This window comes from Oncorhynchus clarkii, chromosome 6 (assembly GCF_045791955.1).
Source record: "Oncorhynchus clarkii lewisi isolate Uvic-CL-2024 chromosome 6, UVic_Ocla_1.0, whole genome shotgun sequence".
NCBI lineage: Eukaryota > Metazoa > Chordata > Actinopteri > Salmoniformes > Salmonidae > Oncorhynchus > Oncorhynchus clarkii.
The window spans coordinates 81,500,016-81,525,553 of NC_092152.1; the positions used below are offsets into that span (position 1 = coordinate 81,500,016).

A 25,538-nucleotide genomic window follows, 5' to 3' on the forward strand; every position below is an offset into this window, starting at 1 on the left:
TATACTCGGCCTTGTCTCAGGATGGTAAGTTGGTGGTGGAAGATATCCCTCTAGTGGTGTGGGGGCTGTGCTTTGGCAAAGTGGGTGGGGTTTTATCTTGCCTGTTTTGCCCTGTCCGGGGATGTCCTCGGATGGGGCCACAGTGTCTCCTGACCCCTCCTGTCTCAGCCTCCAGTATTTATGCTGCAGTAGTTTGTGTCGGGGGGCTAGGGTCAGTCTGTTATATCTGGAGTATTTCTCCTGTCCGGTGTCCTGTGTGAATTTAAGTATGCTCTCTCTAATTCTCTCTTTCTTTCTCTCTCTCTCTCAGAGCACCTGAGCCCTAGGACCATGCCTCACGACTACCTGGCATGATGACTCCTTTCTGTTCCCAGTTCACCTGGCCGTGCTGCTGCTCCAGTTTCAACTGTTCTGCCTGCGGCTATGGAACCCCGACCTGTTCACCGGACATGCTACCTGTCCCAGACCTGCTGTTTTCAACTCTCTAGAGACAGCAGGAGTGGTAGAGATACTATCAATGATCGGCTATGAAAAGCCAACTGACATTTACTCCTGAGGTGCTGACCTGTTGCACCCTCTACAACCACTGTGATTATTATTATTTGACCCTGCTGGTCATTTATGAACATTTGAACATCTTGACCATGTTCTGTTATAATCTCCACCCGGCACAGCCAGAAGAGGACTGGCCACCCCTCATAGCCTGGTTCCTCTCTAGGTTTATTCCTAGGTTCTGGCCTTTCTAGTGAGTTTTTCCTAGCCACTGGGCTTCTACACCTGCATTGCTTGCTGTTTGGGGTTTTAGGCTGGGTTTCTGTACAGCACTTTGTGACATCAGCTGATGTAAGAAGGGCTTTATAAATACATTTGATTTGAGAAAAACCTTGGCTTAACTTCTCATACAGAGAAAAACCTTGGCTTAACTTCTCATACAGAGAAAAACCTTGGCTTAACTTCTCATACAGAGAAAAACCTTGGCTTAACTTCTCATACAGAGAAAAACCTTGGCTTAACTTCTCATACAGAGAAAAACCTTGGCTTAACTTCTCATACAGAGAAAAACCTTGGCTTAACTTCTCATACAGAGAAAAACCTTGGCTTAACTTCTCATACAGAGAAAAACCTTGGCTTAACTTCTCATACAGAGAAAAACCTTGGCTTAACTTCTCATACAGAGAAAAACCTTGGCTTAACTTCTCATACAGAGACAAAAAAGGTACATATAAAAAAGGATGTGGGTCGTCATAGAGATACAAACTAGACAATAATGGGAAAATGGGTTTCTTTTTCTAAAACATTAATATACACAAGGGAGTACATTTGGCATGGTACAAGAGGAAGTGATGTAACAGGAAGTCCTATGTTACGACGTGAACAATAGTGTCAATATGAGAAGCAGCTTTGAGGTAATGGAGGACACACATACAGTACTCTGGAACCCCTCTTCGCCTGCGTTTCAAGTCATTTTACATCACTCCAAAACTCCCATAACAATGAAAAGGCTAAACTTACATTTTCATCTTGACAATAGCCTGGTTATTGTGCATGAAACTCATATTACATTTTTACACAGGCCTTAAGTGTATAAAACAAACAAGCGAACTAAGCAAAAGTGATTAAAATGAATGTTTTCACAGACTGTATTGGGAAAAGATGCGGGCAAAGAGCATATCATTAAGATGGGTGTTAGTAAGAGATCCTAAAACAACAGGAAGCTCGCAAATCTAAGAGCACTTCACAAAATATCTGATTTATAAAATAGTCTTTACTGGCCAGCAAAACAAAAACAACATCTGTGTCCACTGTATAAAAACAACGTGTGTAGTGATATCTGACAAGTTCAACAAGTAGGCAGCCTTCATAAACGCTATAAACACCCATTGACCTCTGTCTAACTCTTATACCTCCCAGGCTTCTTCACCTCCTCAAGTTAAATGACTAAATAAATAGAATTAGAGTATTCTAGGTTGTGCTTTGTTTTCACATTGGAACCACAATCAAATCAAATATTCCTGACGATCAACCCTATGTTCTCATCTCTGCTAAAATCACGTCAGGTTTAAAGAAAAGACAATATAAGGGAAATGATCAAACGGTCAAAGATGGTGATGTGATGATCTGTGTATAGAGATGTAAAAGGCTGCTAAGCCAGATGGGACTCTGGCTGATAAGCAACGTCAATGGCAGTCACAAGGAGGTTGGGTGTGGTCAATCACTGTTCCTAAATGTCAGAAACAGGACCAAACCTGGTCCAGCCGCTCAGGAGGACCTGGACCGTCAGTGGTAGGAACAGACTATTCCTTGGCCCCTCCCCTCGGGGGGGTTACTGCAGTGTTGGAACTATGTTTGTGTTCAACTGATGACATTTAGCAGGATAAGGCTGAGGACCAGACAAGTTTGTGGTCGAGGTTGACGATGCTCAGTTGAGGTCCGACCGCCCTGCCACAAACACAACAATAAACTATGCTCAGAGTTCATCATGGTTCTTGGTCAGGTCTTCTCCATAGTTGGTGGCCTGACTTCCTACAAACATGTTCCAGTTCTCCAGGATCTCCTCCTTGGTCAGCATTGTGTCCTGAGAAGAGAGAACCCAGTCAGGTTTACATAGAGTCGATAAGATCTCCTACTACTAAAGAACTAACACTTGAAATTCAATCCCTCCATTTTGACAGCTAAGACATTATAAAAAAAAGTGTCCTACATAATATTACCAGCCAGAAAATTGGTAAAGAGGAATGAAAACTTAAACAATCGTTTGTCATATTGGTCTGACTCGTAGACTAGGTTATAGGATCAGTACCTTGTCCAATTCTGACTCGTAGACTAGGTTATAGGATCAGTACCTTGTCCTGGTCTGACTCATAGACTAGGTTATAGGATCAGTACCTTGTCCTGGTCTGACTCGTAGACTAGGTTACAGGATCAGTACCTTGTCCTGGTCTGACTCGTAGACTAGGTTATAGGATCAGTACCTTGTCCTGGTCTGACTCGTAGACTAGGTTACAGGATCAGTACCTTGTCCTGGTCTGACTCGTAGACTAGGTTATAGGATCAGTACCTTGTCCTGGTCTGACTCGTAGACTAGGTTATAGGATCAGTACCTTGTCCTGGTCTGACTCGTAGACTAGGTTATAGGATCAGTACCATGTCCTGGTCTGACTCGTACTCTAGGTTACAGGATCAGTACCATGTCCTGGTCTGACTCGTGGACTAGGTTATAGGATCAGTACCTTGTCCTGGTCTGACTCGTAGACTAGGTTATAGGATCAGTACCTTGTCCTGGTCTGACTTATAGACTAGGTTATAGGATCAGTACCTTGTCCTGGTCTGACTCGTAGACTAGGTTATAGGATCAGTACCTTGTCCTGGTCTGACTCGTAGACTAGGTTATAGGATCAGTACCATGTCCTGGTCTGACTCGTACTCTAGGTTACAGGATCAGTACCATGTCCTGGTCTGACTCGTGGACTAGGTTATAGGATCAGTACCTTGTCCTGGTCTGACTCGTAGACTAGGTTATAGGATCAATACCTTGTCCTGGTCTGACTTATAGACTAGGTTATAGGATCAGTACCTTGTCCTGGTCTGACTCGTAGACTAGGTTATAGGATCAGTACCTTGTCCTGGTCTGACTCGTAGACTAGGTTACAGGATCAGTACCTTGTCCTGGTCTGACTCGTAGACTAGGTTATAGGATCAGTACCTTGTCCTGGTCTGACTCGTAGACTAGGTTATAGGATCAGTACCTTGTCCTGGTCTGACTCGTAGACTAGGTTATAGGATCAGTACCATGTCCTGGTCTGACTCGTAGACTAGGTTATAGGATCAGTACCATGTCCTGGTCTGACTCGTACTCTAGGTTACAGGATCAGTACCATGTCCTGGTCTGACTCGTGGACTAGGTTATAGGATCAGTACCTTGTCCTGGTCTGACTCGTAGACTAGGTTATAGGATCAGTACCATGTCCTGGTCTGACTCGTGGACTAGGTTATAGGATCAGTAGTTTGTCCTGGTCTGACTCATAGACTAGGTTATAGGATCAGTACCTTGTCCTGGTCTGACTCGTAGACTAGGTTATAGGATCAGTACCTTGTCCTGGTCTGACTCGTAGACTAGGTTATAGGATCACTACCTTGTCCTGGTCTGACTCGTAGACTAGGTTACAGGATCAGTACCTTGTCCTGGTCTGACTCGTAGACTAGGTTATAGGATCAGTACCTTGTCCTGGTCTGACTTGTAGACTAGGTTATAGGATCAGTACCGTGTCCTGGTCTGACTCGTAGACTAGGTTATAGGATCAGTACCATGTCCTGGTCTGACTCGTAGACTAGGTTATAGGATCAGTACCGTGTCCTGGTCTGACTCGTAGACTAGGTTATAGGATCAGTACCATGTCCTGGTCTGACTCGTAGACTAGGTTATAGGATCAGTACCGTGTCCTGGTCTGACTCGTAGACTAGGTTATAGGATCACTACCTTGTCCTGGTCTGACTCGTAGACTAGGTTATAGGATCACTACCGTGTCCTGGTCTGACTCGTAGACTAGGTTACAGGATCAGTACCTTGTCCTGGTCTGACTCGTAGACTAGGTTACAGGATCAGTACCTTGTCCTGGTCTGACTCGTAGACCAGGTGTCGGGCCTCTGCCATGGCGTGATCGTAGTCCTGGGGCAGGATCCAGTGGCGAATCTCCGCCACGTCCATCTTTCCGTCCTTGTTCAGGTCCCGGAAGTCAGAGAACTGGTCTCGCTCCGTTCTGACCCAGTCTGGTTCTGGACCTCCCTCCTCATGGGAAAACATGTCCGCTGCAATGACACAGGAAGATATGGGATGACATACTCAAAGAAGGTCAAAAGCGAACACTTTGTTTGAAAGTATGCTTATAAACCGTAACTAAATAGTTTGTTAACCATTAGTAAAAATGTTGTAAATCATTGTTTGTTCATCTGCATTCCCTGTATAAGCCATTTACTATAAGGACCTGTAATCAAAACTCTACTAACGGTATACAAGCAAGCTATGTGATGTTTCTAAGCAGTTTCTAAGTGGATATTCCTGTAAAAACACAACCTAAAAGGAACAGTGAAATCCTTGAATAGGCAGACAGAGACTAAGTCAGCAGACTGCAGCGTCACAGCAGAGTTTCCCAAAGCAACCAACAAACAGGCCTTTGATTCCTAATCAGGTCACCGAGCTCACGGGGTTGCCCACATCTTGTGTTAGGAACTCTTCCTCTAGTCTAGAAGACCCAGGAGATACTAACACCAAACCTTGTAAACACTTCCAATATACCATAAGAACATGATATAGTTTGTGGAGAAAATAATTACACAAATTGGTTAAAAATAGTTTTGCATTAAAATGAGGGTAGACCTGTCCTCGTGTGTAAAAAAAAAAAGGAAATTCCGCTGAAAAAGGAGAGAATGACATTTTTTTTTACAAAAATTATGAAGTGAGTGAAAATGACCTGTAACCTGTGTTCATGAAGGGTTAGTCTCCTGATGCAGTGTCAACCCCAGTCACGCCTCCCCAACTCACCAATATACTCATCCTCGTCCACATGTCCGTCTCCATTCTTATCAATGTCCTCCAGAGTCTCCTGCACGCAAACACAGGCAATGATGTCATAAAAGGGGGACACAGAGGTCAACGGCAGTGGGACTCTCACTACTGACAGTAATAAAAGATAAAACACACAGCCCCAGGCAGTATGAGTCGAGCTACGAGGCTCTGAGTGACACAACGATTACACAGCCACTGCTGATGATCAGCTAACCTCCTGGATTAGAGACCATGTCTGTTTTCAGAGATGAGATTTTACACACTTCCTTTAGAACAATCTATGGTTGCTTTACTTGCGTAATTTGAGATATATCTAACTAGCTGTTTATCTGGAAGAATGGATTGTATATACAGTGCATTAGGAAAGTATTCAGACCCCTTGACTTTTTCCACCTTGTTACTTTACAGCCTTATTCTAAAATGGACTAAAATAGTTACCCCCCCATCATCAATCTACACGCAATAACCTATAATGACAAATCAAAAACAGATTTAGAAATCTTAGCAAATGAATAAAAAAATGTAAAACAGAAATATTACATTTACATAAGTATTCAGACCATTTACTCTGTACTTTATTGAAGCACCTTTGGCAGCGATTACAGCCTCAAGTCTTCTTGGGTATGACGCTACAAGCTTGGCACACCTGTATTTGGGGAGTTTCTCCCATTCTTCTCTGCAGATCCTCTCAAGCTGTGTCAGGTTGGATGGGGAACGTTACTACACAGCTATTTTTAGGTCTCTCCAGGAGGTGTTCGATCAGGTTCAAGTCCGGGCTCTGGCTGGGCCACTCAAGAACATTGAGACTTGTCCCAAAGCCACTCCTGCGTTGTCTTGGCTGTGTGCTTAGGGTCGTTGTCCTGTTGGAAGGTGAACCCTCGACCCAGTGAGGTACGCTCTGGAGCAGGTTTTCATCAAGAATATCTCTGTATTTTGCTCCGTTCATCTTGCCTTCGATCCTGGCTAGTCTCCCAGTCACTGTCGCTGAAAAACATCCCAACAGCATGATGCTGCCACCACCAAGCTTCACCGTAGGGATGATACCAGGTTTCCTCCAGACGTGACACTTGGCATTCAGGCCAAAGAGTTCAATCTTGGTTTCATCAGAAGGTCCTTCTCCCCCGATTGCTCAGTTTGGCCGGGAGGCCAGCTCTAGGAAGAGTCTTAGTGGTTCCAAACTTCTTCCATTTAAGAATGATGGAGGCCATTGTGTTCTTGGGGATCTTCAATGCTGCTGACATTTTTTGGTACCCTTCCCCAGATCTGTACCTCGACACAATCCTGTCTCTGAGCTCTACGGACAATTCCTTCCACCTCAGGGCTTGGTTTTTGCTCTGACATGCACGGTCAACTGTGGGACCTTATATAGACATGTGTGTTCCTTCCCAAATCAGGTTCTGAATACTTACGTAAATTAGGAACCTGTTTTTATTTTTTAAATATACATTTGCTAAAAGTTCTAAAAAACGATTTTTGCTTTGTCATTATGGGGTATTGTGTGTAGATTGATGAGGAAAATGTTTTATTGAATCCATTTTAGAATAAGGCTGTAACGTAACAAAATGTGGACAGAGTAAAGGTCTGAATACTTTGTGAATGCCCTGTATGGTGTAGATGTTTTTAAAGTTGTGAGCCATCCCTATACAGTCTCTTAGGTATGTTTACAGTGACTCAACTCATCCTGTCAACATTGCACAATCCTTGTGTTGTATTCCCTCGTTTGGGATTTAACTTCTATTTGCATGACTGCCTCTCTAAGGTTGTAGCAGTTGTTAAGAGAAGATGTGTCATGACGGACTCCCTAATTCCCCGTTTACATCGTGACGTATTTCATTAAGCCCTACGTCATCTTCACAAAGTCTTGTCCCGCTACTGAACAGACCAGTGTAGTGTTTTGTAAGGCAAGATGGAGGACACTCTGTCTCTCCTCAGAGATTGTCCCGCTACTGAACAGACCAGTGTAGTGTTTTGTAAGGCAAGATGGAGGACACCCTGTCTCTCCTCAGAGATTGTCCCGCTACTGAACAGACCAGTGTAGTGTTTTGTAAGGCAAGATGGAGGACACTCTGTCTCTCCTCAGAGATTGTCCCGCTACTGAACAGACCAGTGTAGTGTTTTGTAAGGCAAGATGGAGGACAGCCTGTCTCTCCTCAGAGATTGCATTTATTTTGGGATATTGCAAAATATGACCTTTTTATTCAAGACAGGATAAATATATTATTTCAGGTGATGAAACATGTTATGTTTCGTTACTTTTTCTTTCCTCAACTTGTTTCTCTAACTTTATAGCAAGTCAAGCAAGCCAAGAGCACTTATGGGTAATGTGAACGAGGCTTAAGGTTGGAACTTTAGCAGTTGTAAGAAGAGAGGAATGCCATCACTACCACAAAACGCAGTCACCCCCCTTACCAGTCAAAATAGCTTCACACTGTACAGGCTGGTGACAACACACACACATACACCATGCTTCAAGCAGGTTATAAATGCCCCTGCTGAAGCCTACTGAAAGATTAAAGACCACTTACCCTGGGAAGTGGATGACTAATAATAAACATGTGTTATTAAAAATATAGAACATAATTAATATAGACCTCTCCATAGCAGGACTCATCTAGGATATCACCTCTACAACACCGGTAGTTTAGAGGTTAATCTCCTCTCCATAGCAGGACTCATCTAGGATATCGCCTCTACAACACCAGTAGTATAGGGGTTCATCTCCTCTACACCACCAGTAGTATAGGGGTTCATCTCCTCTACACCACCAGTAGTATAGGGGTTCATCTCCTCTACACCACAAGTAGTATAGGGGTTCATCTCCTCTACACCACCAGTAGTATAGGGGTTCATCTCCTCTACAACACCAGTAGTATAGGGGTTCATCTCCTCTACACCACCAGTAGTATAGGGGTTAATCTCCTCTACACCACTAGAGTAGTATAGGGGTTCATCTCCTCTACACCACCAGTAGTATAGGGGTTCACCTCCTCTACAACACCAGTAGTATAGGGGTTCACCTCCTCTACAACACCAGTAGTATAGGGGTTCATCTCCTCTACAACACCAGTAGTATAGGGGTTCACCTCCTCTACAACACCAGTAGTATAGGGGTTCACCTCCTCTACAACACCAGTAGTATAGGGGTTCATCTCCTCTACAACACCAGTAGTATAGGGGTTCATCTCCTCTACAACACCAGTAGTATAGGGGTTCATCTCCTCTACAACACCAGTAGTATAGGGGTTCACCTCCTCTACAACACCAGTAGTATAGGGGTTCATCTCCTCTACACCACCAGTAGTATAGGGATTCATCTCCTCTACACCACCAGTAGTATAGGGGTTCACCTCCTCTACAACACCAGTAGTATAGGGGTTCATCTCCTCTACAACACCAGTAGTATAGGGGTTCATCTCCTCTACAACACCAGTAGTATAGGGGTTCACCTCCTCTACAACACCAGTAGTATAGGGATTCATCTCCTCTACAACACCAGTAGTATAGGGATTCACCTCACCTAGACCACTAGAGTAGTATAGGGGTTCACCTCCTCTACAACACCAGTAGTATAGGGTTCACCTCTACAACACCAGTAGTATAGGGATTCACCTCACCTAGACCACTAGAGTAGTATAGGGGTTCACCTCTTCTACAACACCAGTAGTATAGGGGTTCATCTCCTCTACACCACCAGTAGTATAGGGGTTCATCTCCTCTACAACACCAGTAGTATAGGGGTTCATCTCCTCTACAACACCAGTAGTATAGGGGTTCACCTCACCTAGACCACTAGAGTAGTATAGGGGTTCATCTCCTCTACAACACCAGTAGTATAGGGGTTCACCTCACCTAGACCACTAGAGTAGTATAGGGGTTCATCTCCTCTACAACACCAGTAGTATAGGGGTTCACCTCACCTAGACCACTAGAGTAGTATAGGGGTTCACCTCCTCTACAACACCAGTGGTATAGGGGTTCACCTCCTCTACAACACCAGTAGTATAGGGGTTCATTTCCTCTACAACACCAGTAGTATAGGGGTTCATCTCCTCTACAACACCAGTAGTATAGGGGTTCATCTCCTCTACAACACCAGTAGTATAGGGGTTCACCTCCTCTACAACACCAGTAGTATAGGGGTTCATCTCCTCTACACCACCAGTAGTATAGGGGTTCACCTCCTCTACAACACCAGTAGTATAGGGGTTCATCTCCTCTACAACACCAGTAGTATAGGGGTTCACCTCCTCTACAACACCAGTAGTATAGGGATTCATCTCCTCTACAACACCAGTAGTATAGGGATTCACCTCACCTAGACCACTAGAGTAGTATAGGGGTTCACCTCCTCTACAACACCAGTAGTATAGGGATTCACCTCACCTAGACCACTAGAGTAGTATAGGGGTTCATCTCCTCTACAACACCAGTAGTATAGGGGTTCACCTCCTCTACAACACCAGTAGTATAGGGGTTCATCTCCTCTACAACACCAGTAGTATAGGGGTTCATCTCCTCTACACCACTAGTAGTATAGGGGTTCATCTCCTCTACAACACCAGTAGTATAGGGGTTCATCTCCTCTACACCACCAGCAGTATAGGGGTTCACCTCCTCTACAACACCAGTAGTATAGGGGTTCATCTCCTCTACACCACCAGCAGTATAGGGGTTCACCTCCTCTACAACACCAGTAGTATAGGGGTTCACCTCTACACCACCAGCAGTATAGGGGTTCACCTCCTCTACACCACCAGTAGTATAGGGGTTTATCTCCTCTACACCACCAGTAGTATAGGGGTTCATCTCCTCTACAACACCAGTAGTATAGGGGTTCATCTCCTCTACACCACCAGCAGTATAGGGGTTCACCTCCTCTACACCACCAGTAGTATAGGGGTTCACCTCCTCTACAACACCAGTAGTATAGGGGTTCACCTCCTCTACAACACCAGTAGTATAGGGGTTCATCTCCTCTACAACACCAGTAGTATAGGGGTTCACCTCCTCTACAACACCAGTAGTATAGGGGTTCACCTCCTCTACAACACCAGTAGTATAGGGGTTCACCTCCTCTACAACACCAGTAGTATAGGGGTTCATCTCCTCTACAACACCAGTAGTATAGGGGTTCACCTCCTCTACAACACCAGTAGTATAGGGATTCATCTCCTCTACAACACCAGTAGTATAGGGATTCACCTCACCTAGACCACTAGAGTAGTATAGGGGTTCACCTCCTCTACAACACCAGTAGTATAGGGATTCACCTCACCTAGACCACTAGAGTAGTATAGGGGTTCATCTCCTCTACAACACCAGTAGTATAGGGGTTCACCTCCTCTACAACACCAGTAGTATAGGGGTTCACCTCCTCTACAACACCAGTAGTATAGGGGTTCATCTCCTCTACACCACTAGTAGTATAGGGGTTCATCTCCTCTACAACACCAGTAGTATAGGGGTTCATCTCCTCTACACCACCAGCAGTATAGGGGTTCACCTCCTCTACAACACCAGTAGTATAGGGGTTCATCTCCTCTACACCACCAGCAGTATAGGGGTTCACCTCCTCTACAACACCAGTAGTATAGGGGTTCACCTCTACACCACCAGCAGTATAGGGGTTCACCTCCTCTACACCACCAGTAGTATAGGGGTTTATCTCCTCTACACCAACAGTAGTATAGGGGTTCATCTCCTCTACAACACCAGTAGTATAGGGGTTCATCTCCTCTACACCACCAGCAGTATAGGGGTTCACCTCCTCTACACCACCAGTAGTATAGGGGTTCACCTCCTCTACAACACCAGTAGTATAGGGGTTCATCTCTACAACACCAGCAGTATAGGGGTTCACCTCCTCTACAACACCAGTAGTATAGGGGTTCACCTCCTCTACACCACCAGTAGTATAGGGGTTCATCTTCTCTACAACACCAGTAGTATAGGGGTTCACCTCACCTAGACCACTAGAGTAGTATAGGGGTTCATCTCCTCTACAACACCAGTAGTATAGGGGTTCACCTCACCTAGACCACTAGAGTAGTATAGGGGTTCACCTCACCTAGACCACTAGAGTAGTATAGGGGTTCATCTCCTCTACAACACCAGTAGTATAGGGGTTCATCTCCTCTACACCACTAGTAGTATAGGGGTTCATCTCCTCTACAACACCAGTAGTATAGGGGTTCATCTCCTCTACAACACCAGTAGTATAGGGGTTCATCTCTACAACACCAGTAGTATAGGGGTTCATCTCCTCTACACCACTAGTAGTATAGGGGTTCATCTCCTCTACAACACCAGTAGTATAGGGGTTCATCTCCTCTACAACACCAGTAGTATAGGGGTTCATCTCCTCTACAACACCAGTAGTATAGGGGTTCATCTCCTCTACACCACTAGTAGTATAGGGGTTCACCTCCTCTACAACACCAGTAGTATAGGGGTTCATCTCCTCTACACCACCAGTAGTATAGGGGTTCATCTCCTCTACACCACTAGTAGTATAGGGGTTCACCTCCTCTACAACACCAGTAGTATAGGGGTTCATCTCCTCTACACCACCAGTAGTATAGGGGTTCATCTCCTCTACACCACCAGTAGTATAGGGTTCACCTCTACAACACCAGTAGTATAGGGGTTCACCTCACCTAGACCACTAGAGTAGTATAGGGGTTCACCTCCTCTACAACACCAGTAGTATAGGGTTCACCTCTACAACACCAGTAGTATAGGGGTTCACCTCACCTAGACCACTAGAGTAGTATAGGGGTTCATCTCCTCTACAACACCAGTAGTATAGGGGTTCACCTCACCTAGACCACTAGAGTAGTATAGGGGTTCATCTCCTCTACAACACCAGTAGTATAGGGGTTCATCTCCTCTACACCACTAGTAGTATAGGGGTTCATCTCCTCTACAACACCAGTAGTATAGGGGTTCATCTCCTCTACAACACCAGTAGTATAGGGGTTCATCTCTACAACACCAGTAGTATAGGGGTTCATCTCCTCTACACCACTAGTAGTATAGGGGTTCATCTCCTCTACAACACCAGTAGTATAGGGGTTCATCTCCTCTACAACACCAGTAGTATAGGGGTTCATCTCCTCTACAACACCAGTAGTATAGGGGTTCATCTCCTCTACACCACTAGTAGTATAGGGGTTCACCTCCTCTACAACACCAGTAGTATAGGGGTTCATCTCCTCTACACCACCAGTAGTATAGGGGTTCATCTCCTCTACACCACTAGTAGTATAGGGGTTCATCTCCTCTACAACACCAGTAGTATAGGGGTTCACCTCCTCTACAACACCAGTAGTATAGGGGTTCACCTCCTCTACAACACCAGTAGTATAGGGGTTCATCTCCTCTACACCACCAGTAGTATAGGGGTTCATCTCCTCTACAACACCAGTAGTATAGGGGTTCATCTCCTCTACAACACCAGTAGTATAGGGGTTCATCTCCTCTACAACACCAGTAGTATAGGGGTTCATCTCCTCTACACCACTAGTAGTATAGGGGTTCACCTCCTCTACAACACCAGTAGTATAGGGGTTCACCTCCTCTACAACACCAGTAGTATAGGGGTTCACCTCTACAACACCAGTAGTATAGGGGTTCATCTCCTCTACACCACTAGAGTAGTATAGGGGTTCATCTCTTCTACAACACCAGTAGTATAGGGGTTCACCTCCTCTACAACACCAGTAGTATAGGGGTTCACCTCCTCTACAACACCAGTAGTATAGGGGTTCACCTCTACAACACCAGTAGTATAGGGGTTCACCTCCTCTACACCACCAGTAGTATAGGGGTTAATCTCCTCTACAACACCAGTAGTATAGGGGTTCATCTCCTCTACAACACCAGTAGTATAGGGGTTCATCTCTTCTACAACACCAGTAGTATAGGGGTTCATCTCCTCTACAACACCGGTAGTATAGGGGTTCATCTCCTCTACACCACCAGTAGTATAGGGGTTCATCTCCTCTACAACACCAATAGTATAGGGGTTCATCTCCTCTACACCACCAGTAGTATAGGGGTTCATCTCCTCTACACCACCAGTAGTATAGGGGTTCATCTCCTCTACACCACTAGTAGTATAGGGGTTCATCTCCTCTACAACACCAGTAGTATAGGGGTTCATCTCCTCTACAACACCAGTAGTATAGGGGTTCATCTCTTCTACAACACCAGTAGTATAGGGGTTCATCTCCTCTACAACACCGGTAGTATAGGGGTTCATCTCCTCTACACCACCAGTAGTATAGGGGTTCATCTCCTCTACAACACCAATAGTATAGGGGTTCATCTCCTCTACACCACCAGTAGTATAGGGGTTCATCTCCTCTACACCACCAGTAGTATAGGGGTTCATCTCCTCTACACCACTAGTAGTATAGGGGTTCATCTCCTCTACAACACCAGTAGTATAGGGGTTCATCTCCTCTACACCACCAGTAGTATAGGGGTTCATCTCCTCTACACCACCAGTAGTATAGGGGTTCATCTCCTCTACACCACTAGTAGTATAGGGGTTCATCTCCTCTACAACACCAGTAGTATAGGGGTTCACCTCATCTAGACCACTAGAGTAGTATAGGGGTTCACCTCCTCTAGACCACTAGAGTAGTATAGGGGTTCATTTCCTCTACAACACCAGTAGTATAGGGGTTCATCTCCTCTACACCACCAGTAGTATAGGGGTTCACCTCATCTAGACCACTAGAGTAGTATAGGGGTTCATCTCCTCTACAACACCAGTAGTATAGGGGTTCATCTCCTCTACACCACTATAGTAGTATAGGGGTTCATCTCCTCTACAACACCAGTAGTATAGGGGTTCACCTCCTCTACAACACCAGTAGTATAGGGGTTCACCTCATCTAGACCACTAGAGTAGTATAGGGGTTCATCTCCTCTACAACACCAGTAGTATAGGGGTTCATCTCCTCTACACCACTATAGTAGTATAGGGGTTCATCTCCTCTACAACACCAGTAGTATAGGGGTTCACCTCCTCTACAACACCAGTAGTATAGGGGTTCACCTCCTCTACAACACCAGTAGTATAGGGGTTCACCTCCTCTACAACACCAGTAGTATAGGGGTTCACCTCCTCTACAACACCAGCAGTATAGGGGTTCATCTCCTCTACAACACCAGTAGTATAGGGGTTCATCTCCTCTACACCACCAGTAGTATAGGGGTTCATCTCCTCTACAACACCAGCAATATAGGGGTTCATCTCCTCTACAACACCAGTATTATAGGGGTTCATCTCCTCTACAACACCAGTAGTATAGGGGTTCATCTCCTCTACAACACCAGTAGTATAGGGGTTCACCTCCTCTACAACACCAGTAGTATAGGGGTTCATCTCCTCTACAACACCAGTAGTATAGGGGTTCATCTCCTCTACAACACCAGTAATATAGGGGTTCACCTCCTCTACAACACCAGTAGTATAGGGGTTCACCTCCTCTACAACACCAGTAGTATAGGGGTTCATCTCCTCTACAACACCAGTAGTATAGGGGTTCATCTCCTCTACAACACCAGTAGTATAGGGTTCACCTCTACAACACCAGTAGTATAGGGGTTCATCTCCTCTACACCACCAGTAGTATAGGGGTTCACCTCCTCTACAACACCAGTAGTATAGGGGTTCATCTCCTCTACAACACCAGTAGTATAGGGGTTCATCTCCACTACAACACCAGTAGTATAGGGGTTCACCTCCTCTACAACACCAGTAGTATAGGGGTTCACCTCCTCTACAACACCAGCAGTATAGGGGTTCACCTCCTCTACAACACCAGTAGTATAGGGGTTCACCTCCTCTACAACACCAGCAGTATAGGGGTTCATCTCCTCTACAACACCAGTAGTATAGGGGTTCATCTCCTCTACACCACCAGTAGTATAGGGGTTCATCTCCTCTACAACACCAGTAGTATAGGGGTTCATCTCCTCTACACCACCAGTAGTATAGGGGTTCATCTCCTCTACACCACTAGTAGTATAGGGGTTCATCTCCTCTACAACACCAGTAGTATAGGGGTTCATCTCCTCTACACCACCAGTAGTATAGGGGTTCATCTCCTCTACACCACCAGTAGTATAGGGGTTCATCTCCTCTACACCACTAGTAGTATAGGGGTTCATCTCCTCTACAACACCAGTAGTATAGGGGTTCACCTCATCTAGACCACTAGAGTAGTATAGGGGTTCACCTCCTCTAGACCACTAGAGTAGTATAGGGGTTAATTTCCTCTACAACACCAGTAGTATAGAGGTTCATCTCCTCTACACCACCAGTAGTATAGGGGTTCACCTCATCTAGACCACTAGAGTAGTATAGGGGTTCATCTCCTCTACAACACCAGTAGTATAGGGGTTCATCTCCTCTACACCACTATAGTAGTATAGGGGTTCATCTCCTCTACAACACCAGTAGTATAGGGGTTCACCTCCTCTACAACACCAGTAGTATAGGGGTTCACCTCATCTAGACCACTAGAGTAGTATAGGGGTTCATCTCCTCTACAACACCAGTAGTATAGGGGTTCATCTCCTCTACACCACTATAGTAGTATAGGGGTTCATCTCCTCTACAACACCAGTAGTATAGGGGTTCACCTCCTCTACAACACCAGTAGTATAGGGGTTCACCTCCTCTACAACACCAGTAGTATAGGGGTTCACCTCCTCTACAACACCAGTAGTATAGGGGTTCACCTCCTCTACAACACCAGCAGTATAGGGGTTCATCTCCTCTACAACACCAGTAGTATAGGGGTTCATCTCCTCTACACCACCAGTAGTATAGGGGTTCATCTCCTCTACAACACCAGCAATATAGGGGTTCATCTCCTCTACAACACCAGCAGTATAGGGGTTCATCTCTTCTACAACACCAGCAGTATAGGGGTTCATCTCCTCTACAACACCAGTATTATAGGGGTTCATCTCCTCTACAACACCAGTAGTATAGGGGTTCATCTCCTCTACAACACCAGTAGTATAGGGGTTCACCTCCTCTACAACACCAGTAGTATAGGGGTTCATCTCCTCTACAACACCAGTAGTATAGGGGTTCATCTCCTCTACAACACCAGTAGTATAGGGGTTCACCTCCTCTACAACACCAGTAGTATAGGGGTTCACCTCCTCTACAACACCAGTAGTATAGGGGTTCATCTCCTCTACAACACCAGTAGTATAGGGGTTCATCTCCTCTACAACACCAGTAGTATAGGGTTCACCTCTACAACACCAGTAGTATAGGGGTTCATCTCCTCTACAACACCAGTAGTATAGGGGTTCACCTCCTCTACAACACCAGTAGTATAGGGGTTCATCTCCTCTACAACACCAGTAGTATAGGGGTTCACCTCTACAACACCAGTAGTATAGGGGTTCACCTCTACAACACCAGTAGTATAGGGTTTCATCTCCTCTACAACACCAGTAGTATAGGGGTTCACCTCCTCTACAACACCAGTAGTATAGGGGTTCACCTCCTCTACAACACCAGCAGTATAGGGGTTCACCTCCTCTACAACACCAGTAGTATAGGGGTTCACCTCCTCTACAACACCAGTAGTATAGGGGTTAATCTCCTCTACAACACCAGTAGTATAGGGGTTCACCTCCTCTACAACACCAGTAGTATAGGGGTTCACCTCCTCTACACCACCAGTAGTATAGGGGTTCACCTCCTCTACAACACCAGTAGTATAGGGGTTCACCTCCTCTACAACACCAGTAGTATAGGGGTTCACCTCTACAACACCAGTAGTATAGGGGTTCATCTCCTCTACAACACCAGTAGTATAGGGGTTCATCTCCTCTACAACACCAGTAGTATAGGGGTTCACCTCCTCTACACCACAAGTAGTATAGGGGTTCATCTCCTCTACACCACCAGTAGTATAGGGGTTCATCTCCTCTACAACACCAGTAGTATAGGGGTTCATCTCCTCTACACCACCAGTAGTATAGGGGTTAATCTCCTCTACACCACTAGAGTAGTATAGGGGTTCATCTCCTCTACACCACCAGTAGTATAGGGGTTCACCTCCTCTACAACACCGGTAGTTTAGAGGTTAATCTCCTCTCCATAGCAGGACTCATCTAGGATATCGCCTCTACAACACCAGTAGTATAGGGGTTCATCTCCTCTACACCACCAGTAGTATAGGGGTTCATCTCCTCTACACCACCAGTAGTATAGGGGTTCATCTCCTCTACACCACAAGTAGTATAGGGGTTCATCTCCTCTACACCACCAGTAGTATAGGGGTTCATCTCCTCTACAACACCAGTAGTATAGGGGTTCATCTCCTCTACACCACCAGTAGTATAGGGGTTAATCTCCTCTACACCACTAGAGTAGTATAGGGGTTCATCTCCTCTACACCACCAGTAGTATAGGGGTTCACCTCCTCTACAACACCAGTAGTATAGGGGTTCACCTCCTCTACAACACCAGTAGTATAGGGGTTCATCTCCTCTACAACACCAGTAGTATAGGGGTTCACCTCCTCTACAACACCAGTAGTATAGGGGTTCACCTCCTCTACAACACCAGTAGTATAGGGGTTCATCTCCTCTACAACACCAGTAGTATAGGGGTTCATCTCCTCTACAACACCAGTAGTATAGGGGTTCATCTCCTCTACAACACCAGTAGTATAGGGGTTCACCTCCTCTACAACACCAGTAGTATAGGGGTTCATCTCCTCTACACCACCAGTAGTATAGGGATTCATCTCCTCTACACCACCAGTAGTATAGGGGTTCACCTCCTCTACAACACCAGTAGTATAGGGGTTCATCTCCTCTACAACACCAGTAGTATAGGGGTTCATCTCCTCTACAACACCAGTAGTATAGGGGTTCACCTCCTCTACAACACCAGTAGTATAGGGATTCATCTCCTCTACAACACCAGTAGTATAGGGATTCACCTCACCTAGACCACTAGAGTAGTATAGGGGTTCACCTCCTCTACAACACCAGTAGTATAGGGTTCACCTCTACAACACCAGTAGTATAGGGATTCACCTCACCTAGACCACTAGAGTAGTATAGGGGTTCACATCTTCTACAACACCAGTAGTATAGGGGTTCATCTCCTCTACACCACCAGTAGTATAGGGGTTCATCTCCTCTACAACACCAGTAGTATAGGGGTTCATCTCCTCTACAACACCAGTAGTATAGGGGTTCACCTCACCTAGACCACTAGAGTAGTATAGGGGTTCATCTCCTCTACAACACCAGTAGTATAGGGGTTCACCTCACCTAGACCACTAGAGTAGTATAGGGGTTCATCTCCTCTACAACACCAGTAGTATAGGGGTTCACCTCACCTAGACCACTAGAGTAGTATAGGGGTTCACCTCCTCTACAACACCAGTGGTATAGGGGTTCACCTCCTCTACAACACCAGTAGTATAGGGGTTCATCTCCTCTACAACACCAGTAGTATAGGGGTTCATCTCCTCTACAACACCAGTAGTATAGGGGTTCATCTCCTCTACAACACCAGTAGTATAGGGGTTCACCTCCTCTACAACACCAGTAGTATAGGGGTTCATCTCCTCTACACCACCAGTAGTATAGGGGTTCACCTCCTCTACAACACCAGTAGTATAGGGGTTCATCTCCTCTACAACACCAGTAGTATAGGGGTTCACCTCCTCTACAACACCAGTAGTATAGGGGTTCATCTCCTCTACAACACCAGTAGTATAGGGGTTCACCTCCTCTACAACACCAGTAGTATAGGGATTCATCTCCTCTACAACACCAGTAGTATAGGGATTCACCTCACCTAGACCACTAGAGTAGTATAGGGGTTCACCTCCTCTACAACACCAGTAGTATAGGGATTCACCTCACCTAGACCACTAGAGTAGTATAGGGGTTCATCTCCTCTACAACACCAGTAGTATAGGGGTTCACCTCCTCTACAACACCAGTAGTATAGGGGTTCATCTCCTCTACAACACCAGTAGTATAGGGGTTCATCTCCTCTACACCACTAGTAGTATAGGGGTTCATCTCCTCTACAACACCAGTAGTATAGGGGTTCATCTCCTCTACACCACCAGCAGTATAGGGGTTCACCTCCTCTACAACACCAGTAGTATAGGGGTTCATCTCCTCTACACCACCAGCAGTATAGGGGTTCACCTCCTCTACAACACCAGTAGTATAGGGGTTCACCTCTACACCACCAGCAGTATAGGGGTTCACCTCCTCTACACCACCAGTAGTATAGGGGTTTATCTCCTCTACACCACCAGTAGTATAGGGGTTCATCTCCTCTACAACACCAGTAGTATAGGGGTTCATCTCCTCTACACCACCAGCAGTATAGGGGTTCACCTCCTCTACACCACCAGTAGTATAGGGGTTCACCTCCTCTACAACACCAGTAGTATAGGGGTTCACCTCCTCTACAACACCAGTAGTATAGGGGTTCATCTCCTCTACAACACCAGTAGTATAGGGGTTCACCTCCTCTACAACACCAGTAGTATAGGGGTTCACCTCCTCTACAACACCAGTAGTATAGGGGTTCACCTCCTCTACAACACCAGTAGTATAGGGGTTCATCTCCTCTACAACACCAGTAGTATAGGGGTTCACCTCCTCTACAACACCAGTAGTATAGGGATTCATCTCCTCTACAACACCAGTAGTATAGGGATTCACCTCACCTAGACCACTAGAGTAGTATAGGGGTTCACCTCCTCTACAACACCAGTAGTATAGGGATTCACCTCACCTAGACCACTAGAGTAGTATAGGGGTTCATCTCCTCTACAACACCAGTAGTATAGGGGTTCACCTCCTCTACAACACCAGTAGTATAGGGGTTCACCTCCTCTACAACACCAGTAGTATAGGGGTTCATCTCCTCTACACCACTAGTAGTATAGGGGTTCATCTCCTCTACAACACCAGTAGTATAGGGGTTCATCTCCTCTACACCACCAGCAGTATAGGGGTTCACCTCCTCTACAACACCAGTAGTATAGGGGTTCATCTCCTCTACACCACCAGCAGTATAGGGGTTCACCTCCTCTACAACACCAGTAGTATAGGGGTTCACCTCTACACCACCAGCAGTATAGGGGTTCACCTCCTCTACACCACCAGTAGTATAGGGGTTTATCTCCTCTACACCAACAGTAGTATAGGGGTTCATCTCCTCTACAACACCAGTAGTATAGGGGTTCATCTCCTCTACACCACCAGCAGTATAGGGGTTCACCTCCTCTACACCACCAGTAGTATAGGGGTTCACCTCCTCTACAACACCAGTAGTATAGGGGTTCACCTCCTCTACAACACCAGTAGTATAGGGGTTCATCTCCTCTACAACACCAGTAGTATAGGGGTTCACCTCCTCTACAACACCAGTAGTATAGGGGTTCATCTCCTCTACAACACCAGTAGTATAGGGGTTCACCTCCTCTACAACACCAGTAGTATAGGGGTTCATCTCCTCTACAACACCAGTAGTATAGGGGTTCATCTCCTCTACAACACCAGTAGTATAGGGTTCACCTCTACAACACCAGTAGTAAAGGGGTTCACCTCACCTAGACCACTAGAGTAGTATAGGGGTTCACCTCCTCTACAACACCAGTAGTATAGGGGTTCACCTCCTCTACACCACCAGTAGTATAGGGGTTCATCTTCTCTACAACACCAGTAGTATAGGGGTTCACCTCACCTAGACCACTAGAGTAGTATAGGGGTTCATCTCCTCTACAACACCAGTAGTATAGGGGTTCACCTCACCTAGACCACTAGAGTAGTATAGGGGTTCACCTCACCTAGACCACTAGAGTAGTATAGGGGTTCATCTCCTCTACAACACCAGTAGTATAGGGGTTCATCTCCTCTACACCACTAGTAGTATAGGGGTTCATCTCCTCTACAACACCAGTAGTATAGGGGTTCATCTCCTCTACAACACCAGTAGTATAGGGGTTCATCTCTACAACACCAGTAGTATAGGGGTTCATCTCCTCTACACCACTAGTAGTATAGGGGTTCATCTCCTCTACAACACCAGTAGTATAGGGGTTCATCTCCTCTACAACACCAGTAGTATAGGGGTTCATCTCCTCTACAACACCAGTAGTATAGGGGTTCATCTCCTCTACACCACTAGTAGTATAGGGGTTCACCTCCTCTACAACACCAGTAGTATAGGGGTTCATCTCCTCTACACCACCAGTAGTATAGGGGTTCATCTCCTCTACACCACTAGTAGTATAGGGGTTCACCTCCTCTACAACACCAGTAGTATAGGGGTTCATCTCCTCTACACCACCAGTAGTATAGGGGTTCATCTCCTCTACACCACCAGTAGTATAGGGTTCACCTCTACAACACCAGTAGTATAGGGGTTCACCTCACCTAGACCACTAGAGTAGTATAGGGGTTCACCTCCTCTACAACACCAGTAGTATAGGGTTCACCTCTACAACACCAGTAGTATAGGGGTTCACCTCACCTAGACCACTAGAGTAGTATAGGGGTTCATCTCCTCTACAACACCAGTAGTATAGGGGTTCACCTCACCTAGACCACTAGAGTAGTATAGGGGTTCATCTCCTCTACAACACCAGTAGTATAGGGGTTCATCTCCTCTACACCACTAGTAGTATAGGGGTTCATCTCCTCTACAACACCAGTAGTATAGGGGTTCATCTCCTCTACAACACCAGTAGTATAGGGGTTCATCTCTACAACACCAGTAGTATAGGGGTTCATCTCCTCTACACCACTAGTAGTATAGGGGTTCATCTCCTCTACAACACCAGTAGTATAGGGGTTCATCTCCTCTACAACACCAGTAGTATAGGGGTTCATCTCCTCTACAACACCAGTAGTATAGGGGTTCATCTCCTCTACACCACTAGTAGTATAGGGGTTCACCTCCTCTACAACACCAGTAGTATAGGGGTTCATCTCCTCTACACCACCAGTAGTATAGGGGTTCATCTCCTCTACACCACTAGTAGTATAGGGGTTCATCTCCTCTACAACACCAGTAGTATAGGGGTTCACCTCCTCTACAACACCAGTAGTATAGGGGTTCACCTCCTCTACAACACCAGTAGTATAGGGGTTCATCTCCTCTACACCACCAGTAGTATAGGGGTTCATCTCCTCTACAACACCAGTAGTATAGGGGTTCATCTCCTCTACAACACCAGTAGTATAGGGGTTCATCTCCTCTACAACACCAGTAGTATAGGGGTTCATCTCCTCTACACCACTAGTAGTATAGGGGTTCACCTCCTCTACAACACCAGTAGTATAGGGGTTCACCTCCTCTACAACACCAGTAGTATAGGGGTTCACCTCTACAACACCAGTAGTATAGGGGTTCATCTCCTCTACACCACTAGAGTAGTATAGGGGTTCATCTCTTCTACAACACCAGTAGTATAGGGGTTCACCTCCTCTACAACACCAGTAGTATAGGGGTTCACCTCCTCTACAACACCAGTAGTATAGGGGTTCACCTCTACAACACCAGTAGTATAGGGGTTCACCTCCTCTACACCACCAGTAGTATAGGGGTTAATCTCCTCTACAACACCAGTAGTATAGGGGTTCATCTCCTCTACAACACCAGTAGTATAGGGGTTCATCTCTTCTACAACACCAGTAGTATAGGGGTTCATCTCCTCTACAACACCGGTAGTATAGGGGTTCATCTCCTCTACACCACCAGTAGTATAGGGGTTCATCTCCTCTACAACACCAATAGTATAGGGGTTCATCTCCTCTACACCACCAGTAGTATAGGGGTTCATCTCCTCTACACCACCAGTAGTATAGGGGTTCATCTCCTCTACACCACTAGTAGTATAGGGGTTCATCTCCTCTACAACACCAGTAGTATAGGGGTTCATCTCCTCTACAACACCAGTAGTATAGGGGTTCATCTCTTCTACAACACCAGTAGTATAGGGGTTCATCTCCTCTACAACACCGGTAGTATAGGGGTTCATCTCCTCTACACCACCAGTAGTATAGGGGTTCATCTCCTCTACAACACCAATAGTATAGGGGTTCATCTCCTCTACACCACCAGTAGTATAGGGGTTCATCTCCTCTACACCACCAGTAGTATAGGGGTTCATCTCCTCTACACCACTAGTAGTATAGGGGTTCATCTCCTCTACAACACCAGTAGTATAGGGGTTCATCTCCTCTACACCACCAGTAGTATAGGGGTTCATCTCCTCTACACCACCAGTAGTATAGGGGTTCATCTCCTCTACACCACTAGTAGTATAGGGGTTCATCTCCTCTACAACACCAGTAGTATAGGGGTTCACCTCATCTAGACCACTAGAGTAGTATAGGGGTTCACCTCCTCTAGACCACTAGAGTAGTATAGGGGTTCATTTCCTCTACAACACCAGTAGTATAGGGGTTCATCTCCTCTACACCACCAGTAGTATAGGGGTTCACCTCATCTAGACCACTAGAGTAGTATAGGGGTTCATCTCCTCTACAACACCAGTAGTATAGGGGTTCATCTCCTCTACACCACTATAGTAGTATAGGGGTTCATCTCCTCTACAACACCAGTAGTATAGGGGTTCACCTCCTCTACAACACCAGTAGTATAGGGGTTCACCTCATCTAGACCACTAGAGTAGTATAGGGGTTCATCTCCTCTACAACACCAGTAGTATAGGGGTTCATCTCCTCTACACCACTATAGTAGTATAGGGGTTCATCTCCTCTACAACACCAGTAGTATAGGGGTTCACCTCCTCTACAACACCAGTAGTATAGGGGTTCACCTCCTCTACAACACCAGTAGTATAGGGGTTCACCTCCTCTACAACACCAGTAGTATAGGGGTTCACCTCCTCTACAACACCAGCAGTATAGGGGTTCATCTCCTCTACAACACCAGTAGTATAGGGGTTCATCTCCTCTACACCACCAGTAGTATAGGGGTTCATCTCCTCTACAACACCAGCAATATAGGGGTTCATCTCCTCTACAACACCAGTATTATAGGGGTTCATCTCCTCTACAACACCAGTAGTATAGGGGTTCATCTCCTCTACAACACCAGTAGTATAGGGGTTCACCTCCTCTACAACACCAGTAGTATAGGGGTTCATCTCCTCTACAACACCAGTAGTATAGGGGTTCATCTCCTCTACAACACCAGTAATATAGGGGTTCACCTCCTCTACAACACCAGTAGTATAGGGGTTCACCTCCTCTACAACACCAGTAGTATAGGGGTTCATCTCCTCTACAACACCAGTAGTATAGGGGTTCATCTCCTCTACAACACCAGTAGTATAGGGTTCACCTCTACAACACCAGTAGTATAGGGGTTCATCTCCTCTACACCACCAGTAGTATAGGGGTTCACCTCCTCTACAACACCAGTAGTATAGGGGTTCATCTCCTCTACAACACCAGTAGTATAGGGGTTCATCTCCACTACAACACCAGTAGTATAGGGGTTCACCTCCTCTACAACACCAGTAGTATAGGGGTTCACCTCCTCTACAACACCAGCAGTATAGGGGTTCACCTCCTCTACAACACCAGTAGTATAGGGGTTCACCTCCTCTACAACACCAGCAGTATAGGGGTTCATCTCCTCTACAACACCAGTAGTATAGGGGTTCATCTCCTCTACACCACCAGTAGTATAGGGGTTCATCTCCTCTACAACACCAGTAGTATAGGGGTTCATCTCCTCTACACCACCAGTAGTATAGGGGTTCATCTCCTCTACACCACTAGTAGTATAGGGGTTCATCTCCTCTACAACACCAGTAGTATAGGGGTTCATCTCCTCTACACCACCAGTAGTATAGGGGTTCATCTCCTCTACACCACCAGTAGTATAGGGGTTCATCTCCTCTACACC

At 45.8% G+C, this 25,538-nt stretch overlaps 1 protein-coding gene across 1 annotated transcript in view; it reads right to left on the reverse strand.

The window, feature by feature from the left end:
* Positions 1 to 1,268: 1,268 nt before the first annotated feature.
* The window catches only part of LOC139411719 (reticulocalbin 1, EF-hand calcium binding domain), a 32,729-nt gene continuing 8,459 nt past the window's right edge, over positions 1,269 to 25,538 (reverse strand). Inside the window, exons 4-6 of the mRNA XM_071158392.1 lie at positions 5,540 to 5,600; positions 4,607 to 4,806; positions 1,269 to 2,575 (exon numbers count right to left, since the gene is read on the reverse strand). Of these exons, the coding sequence (XP_071014493.1) occupies positions 2,468 to 2,575; positions 4,607 to 4,806; positions 5,540 to 5,600 (369 nt within the window). The 3' untranslated portion in view covers positions 1,269 to 2,467. The remainder of the gene's footprint in view (positions 2,576 to 4,606; positions 4,807 to 5,539; positions 5,601 to 25,538) is intronic.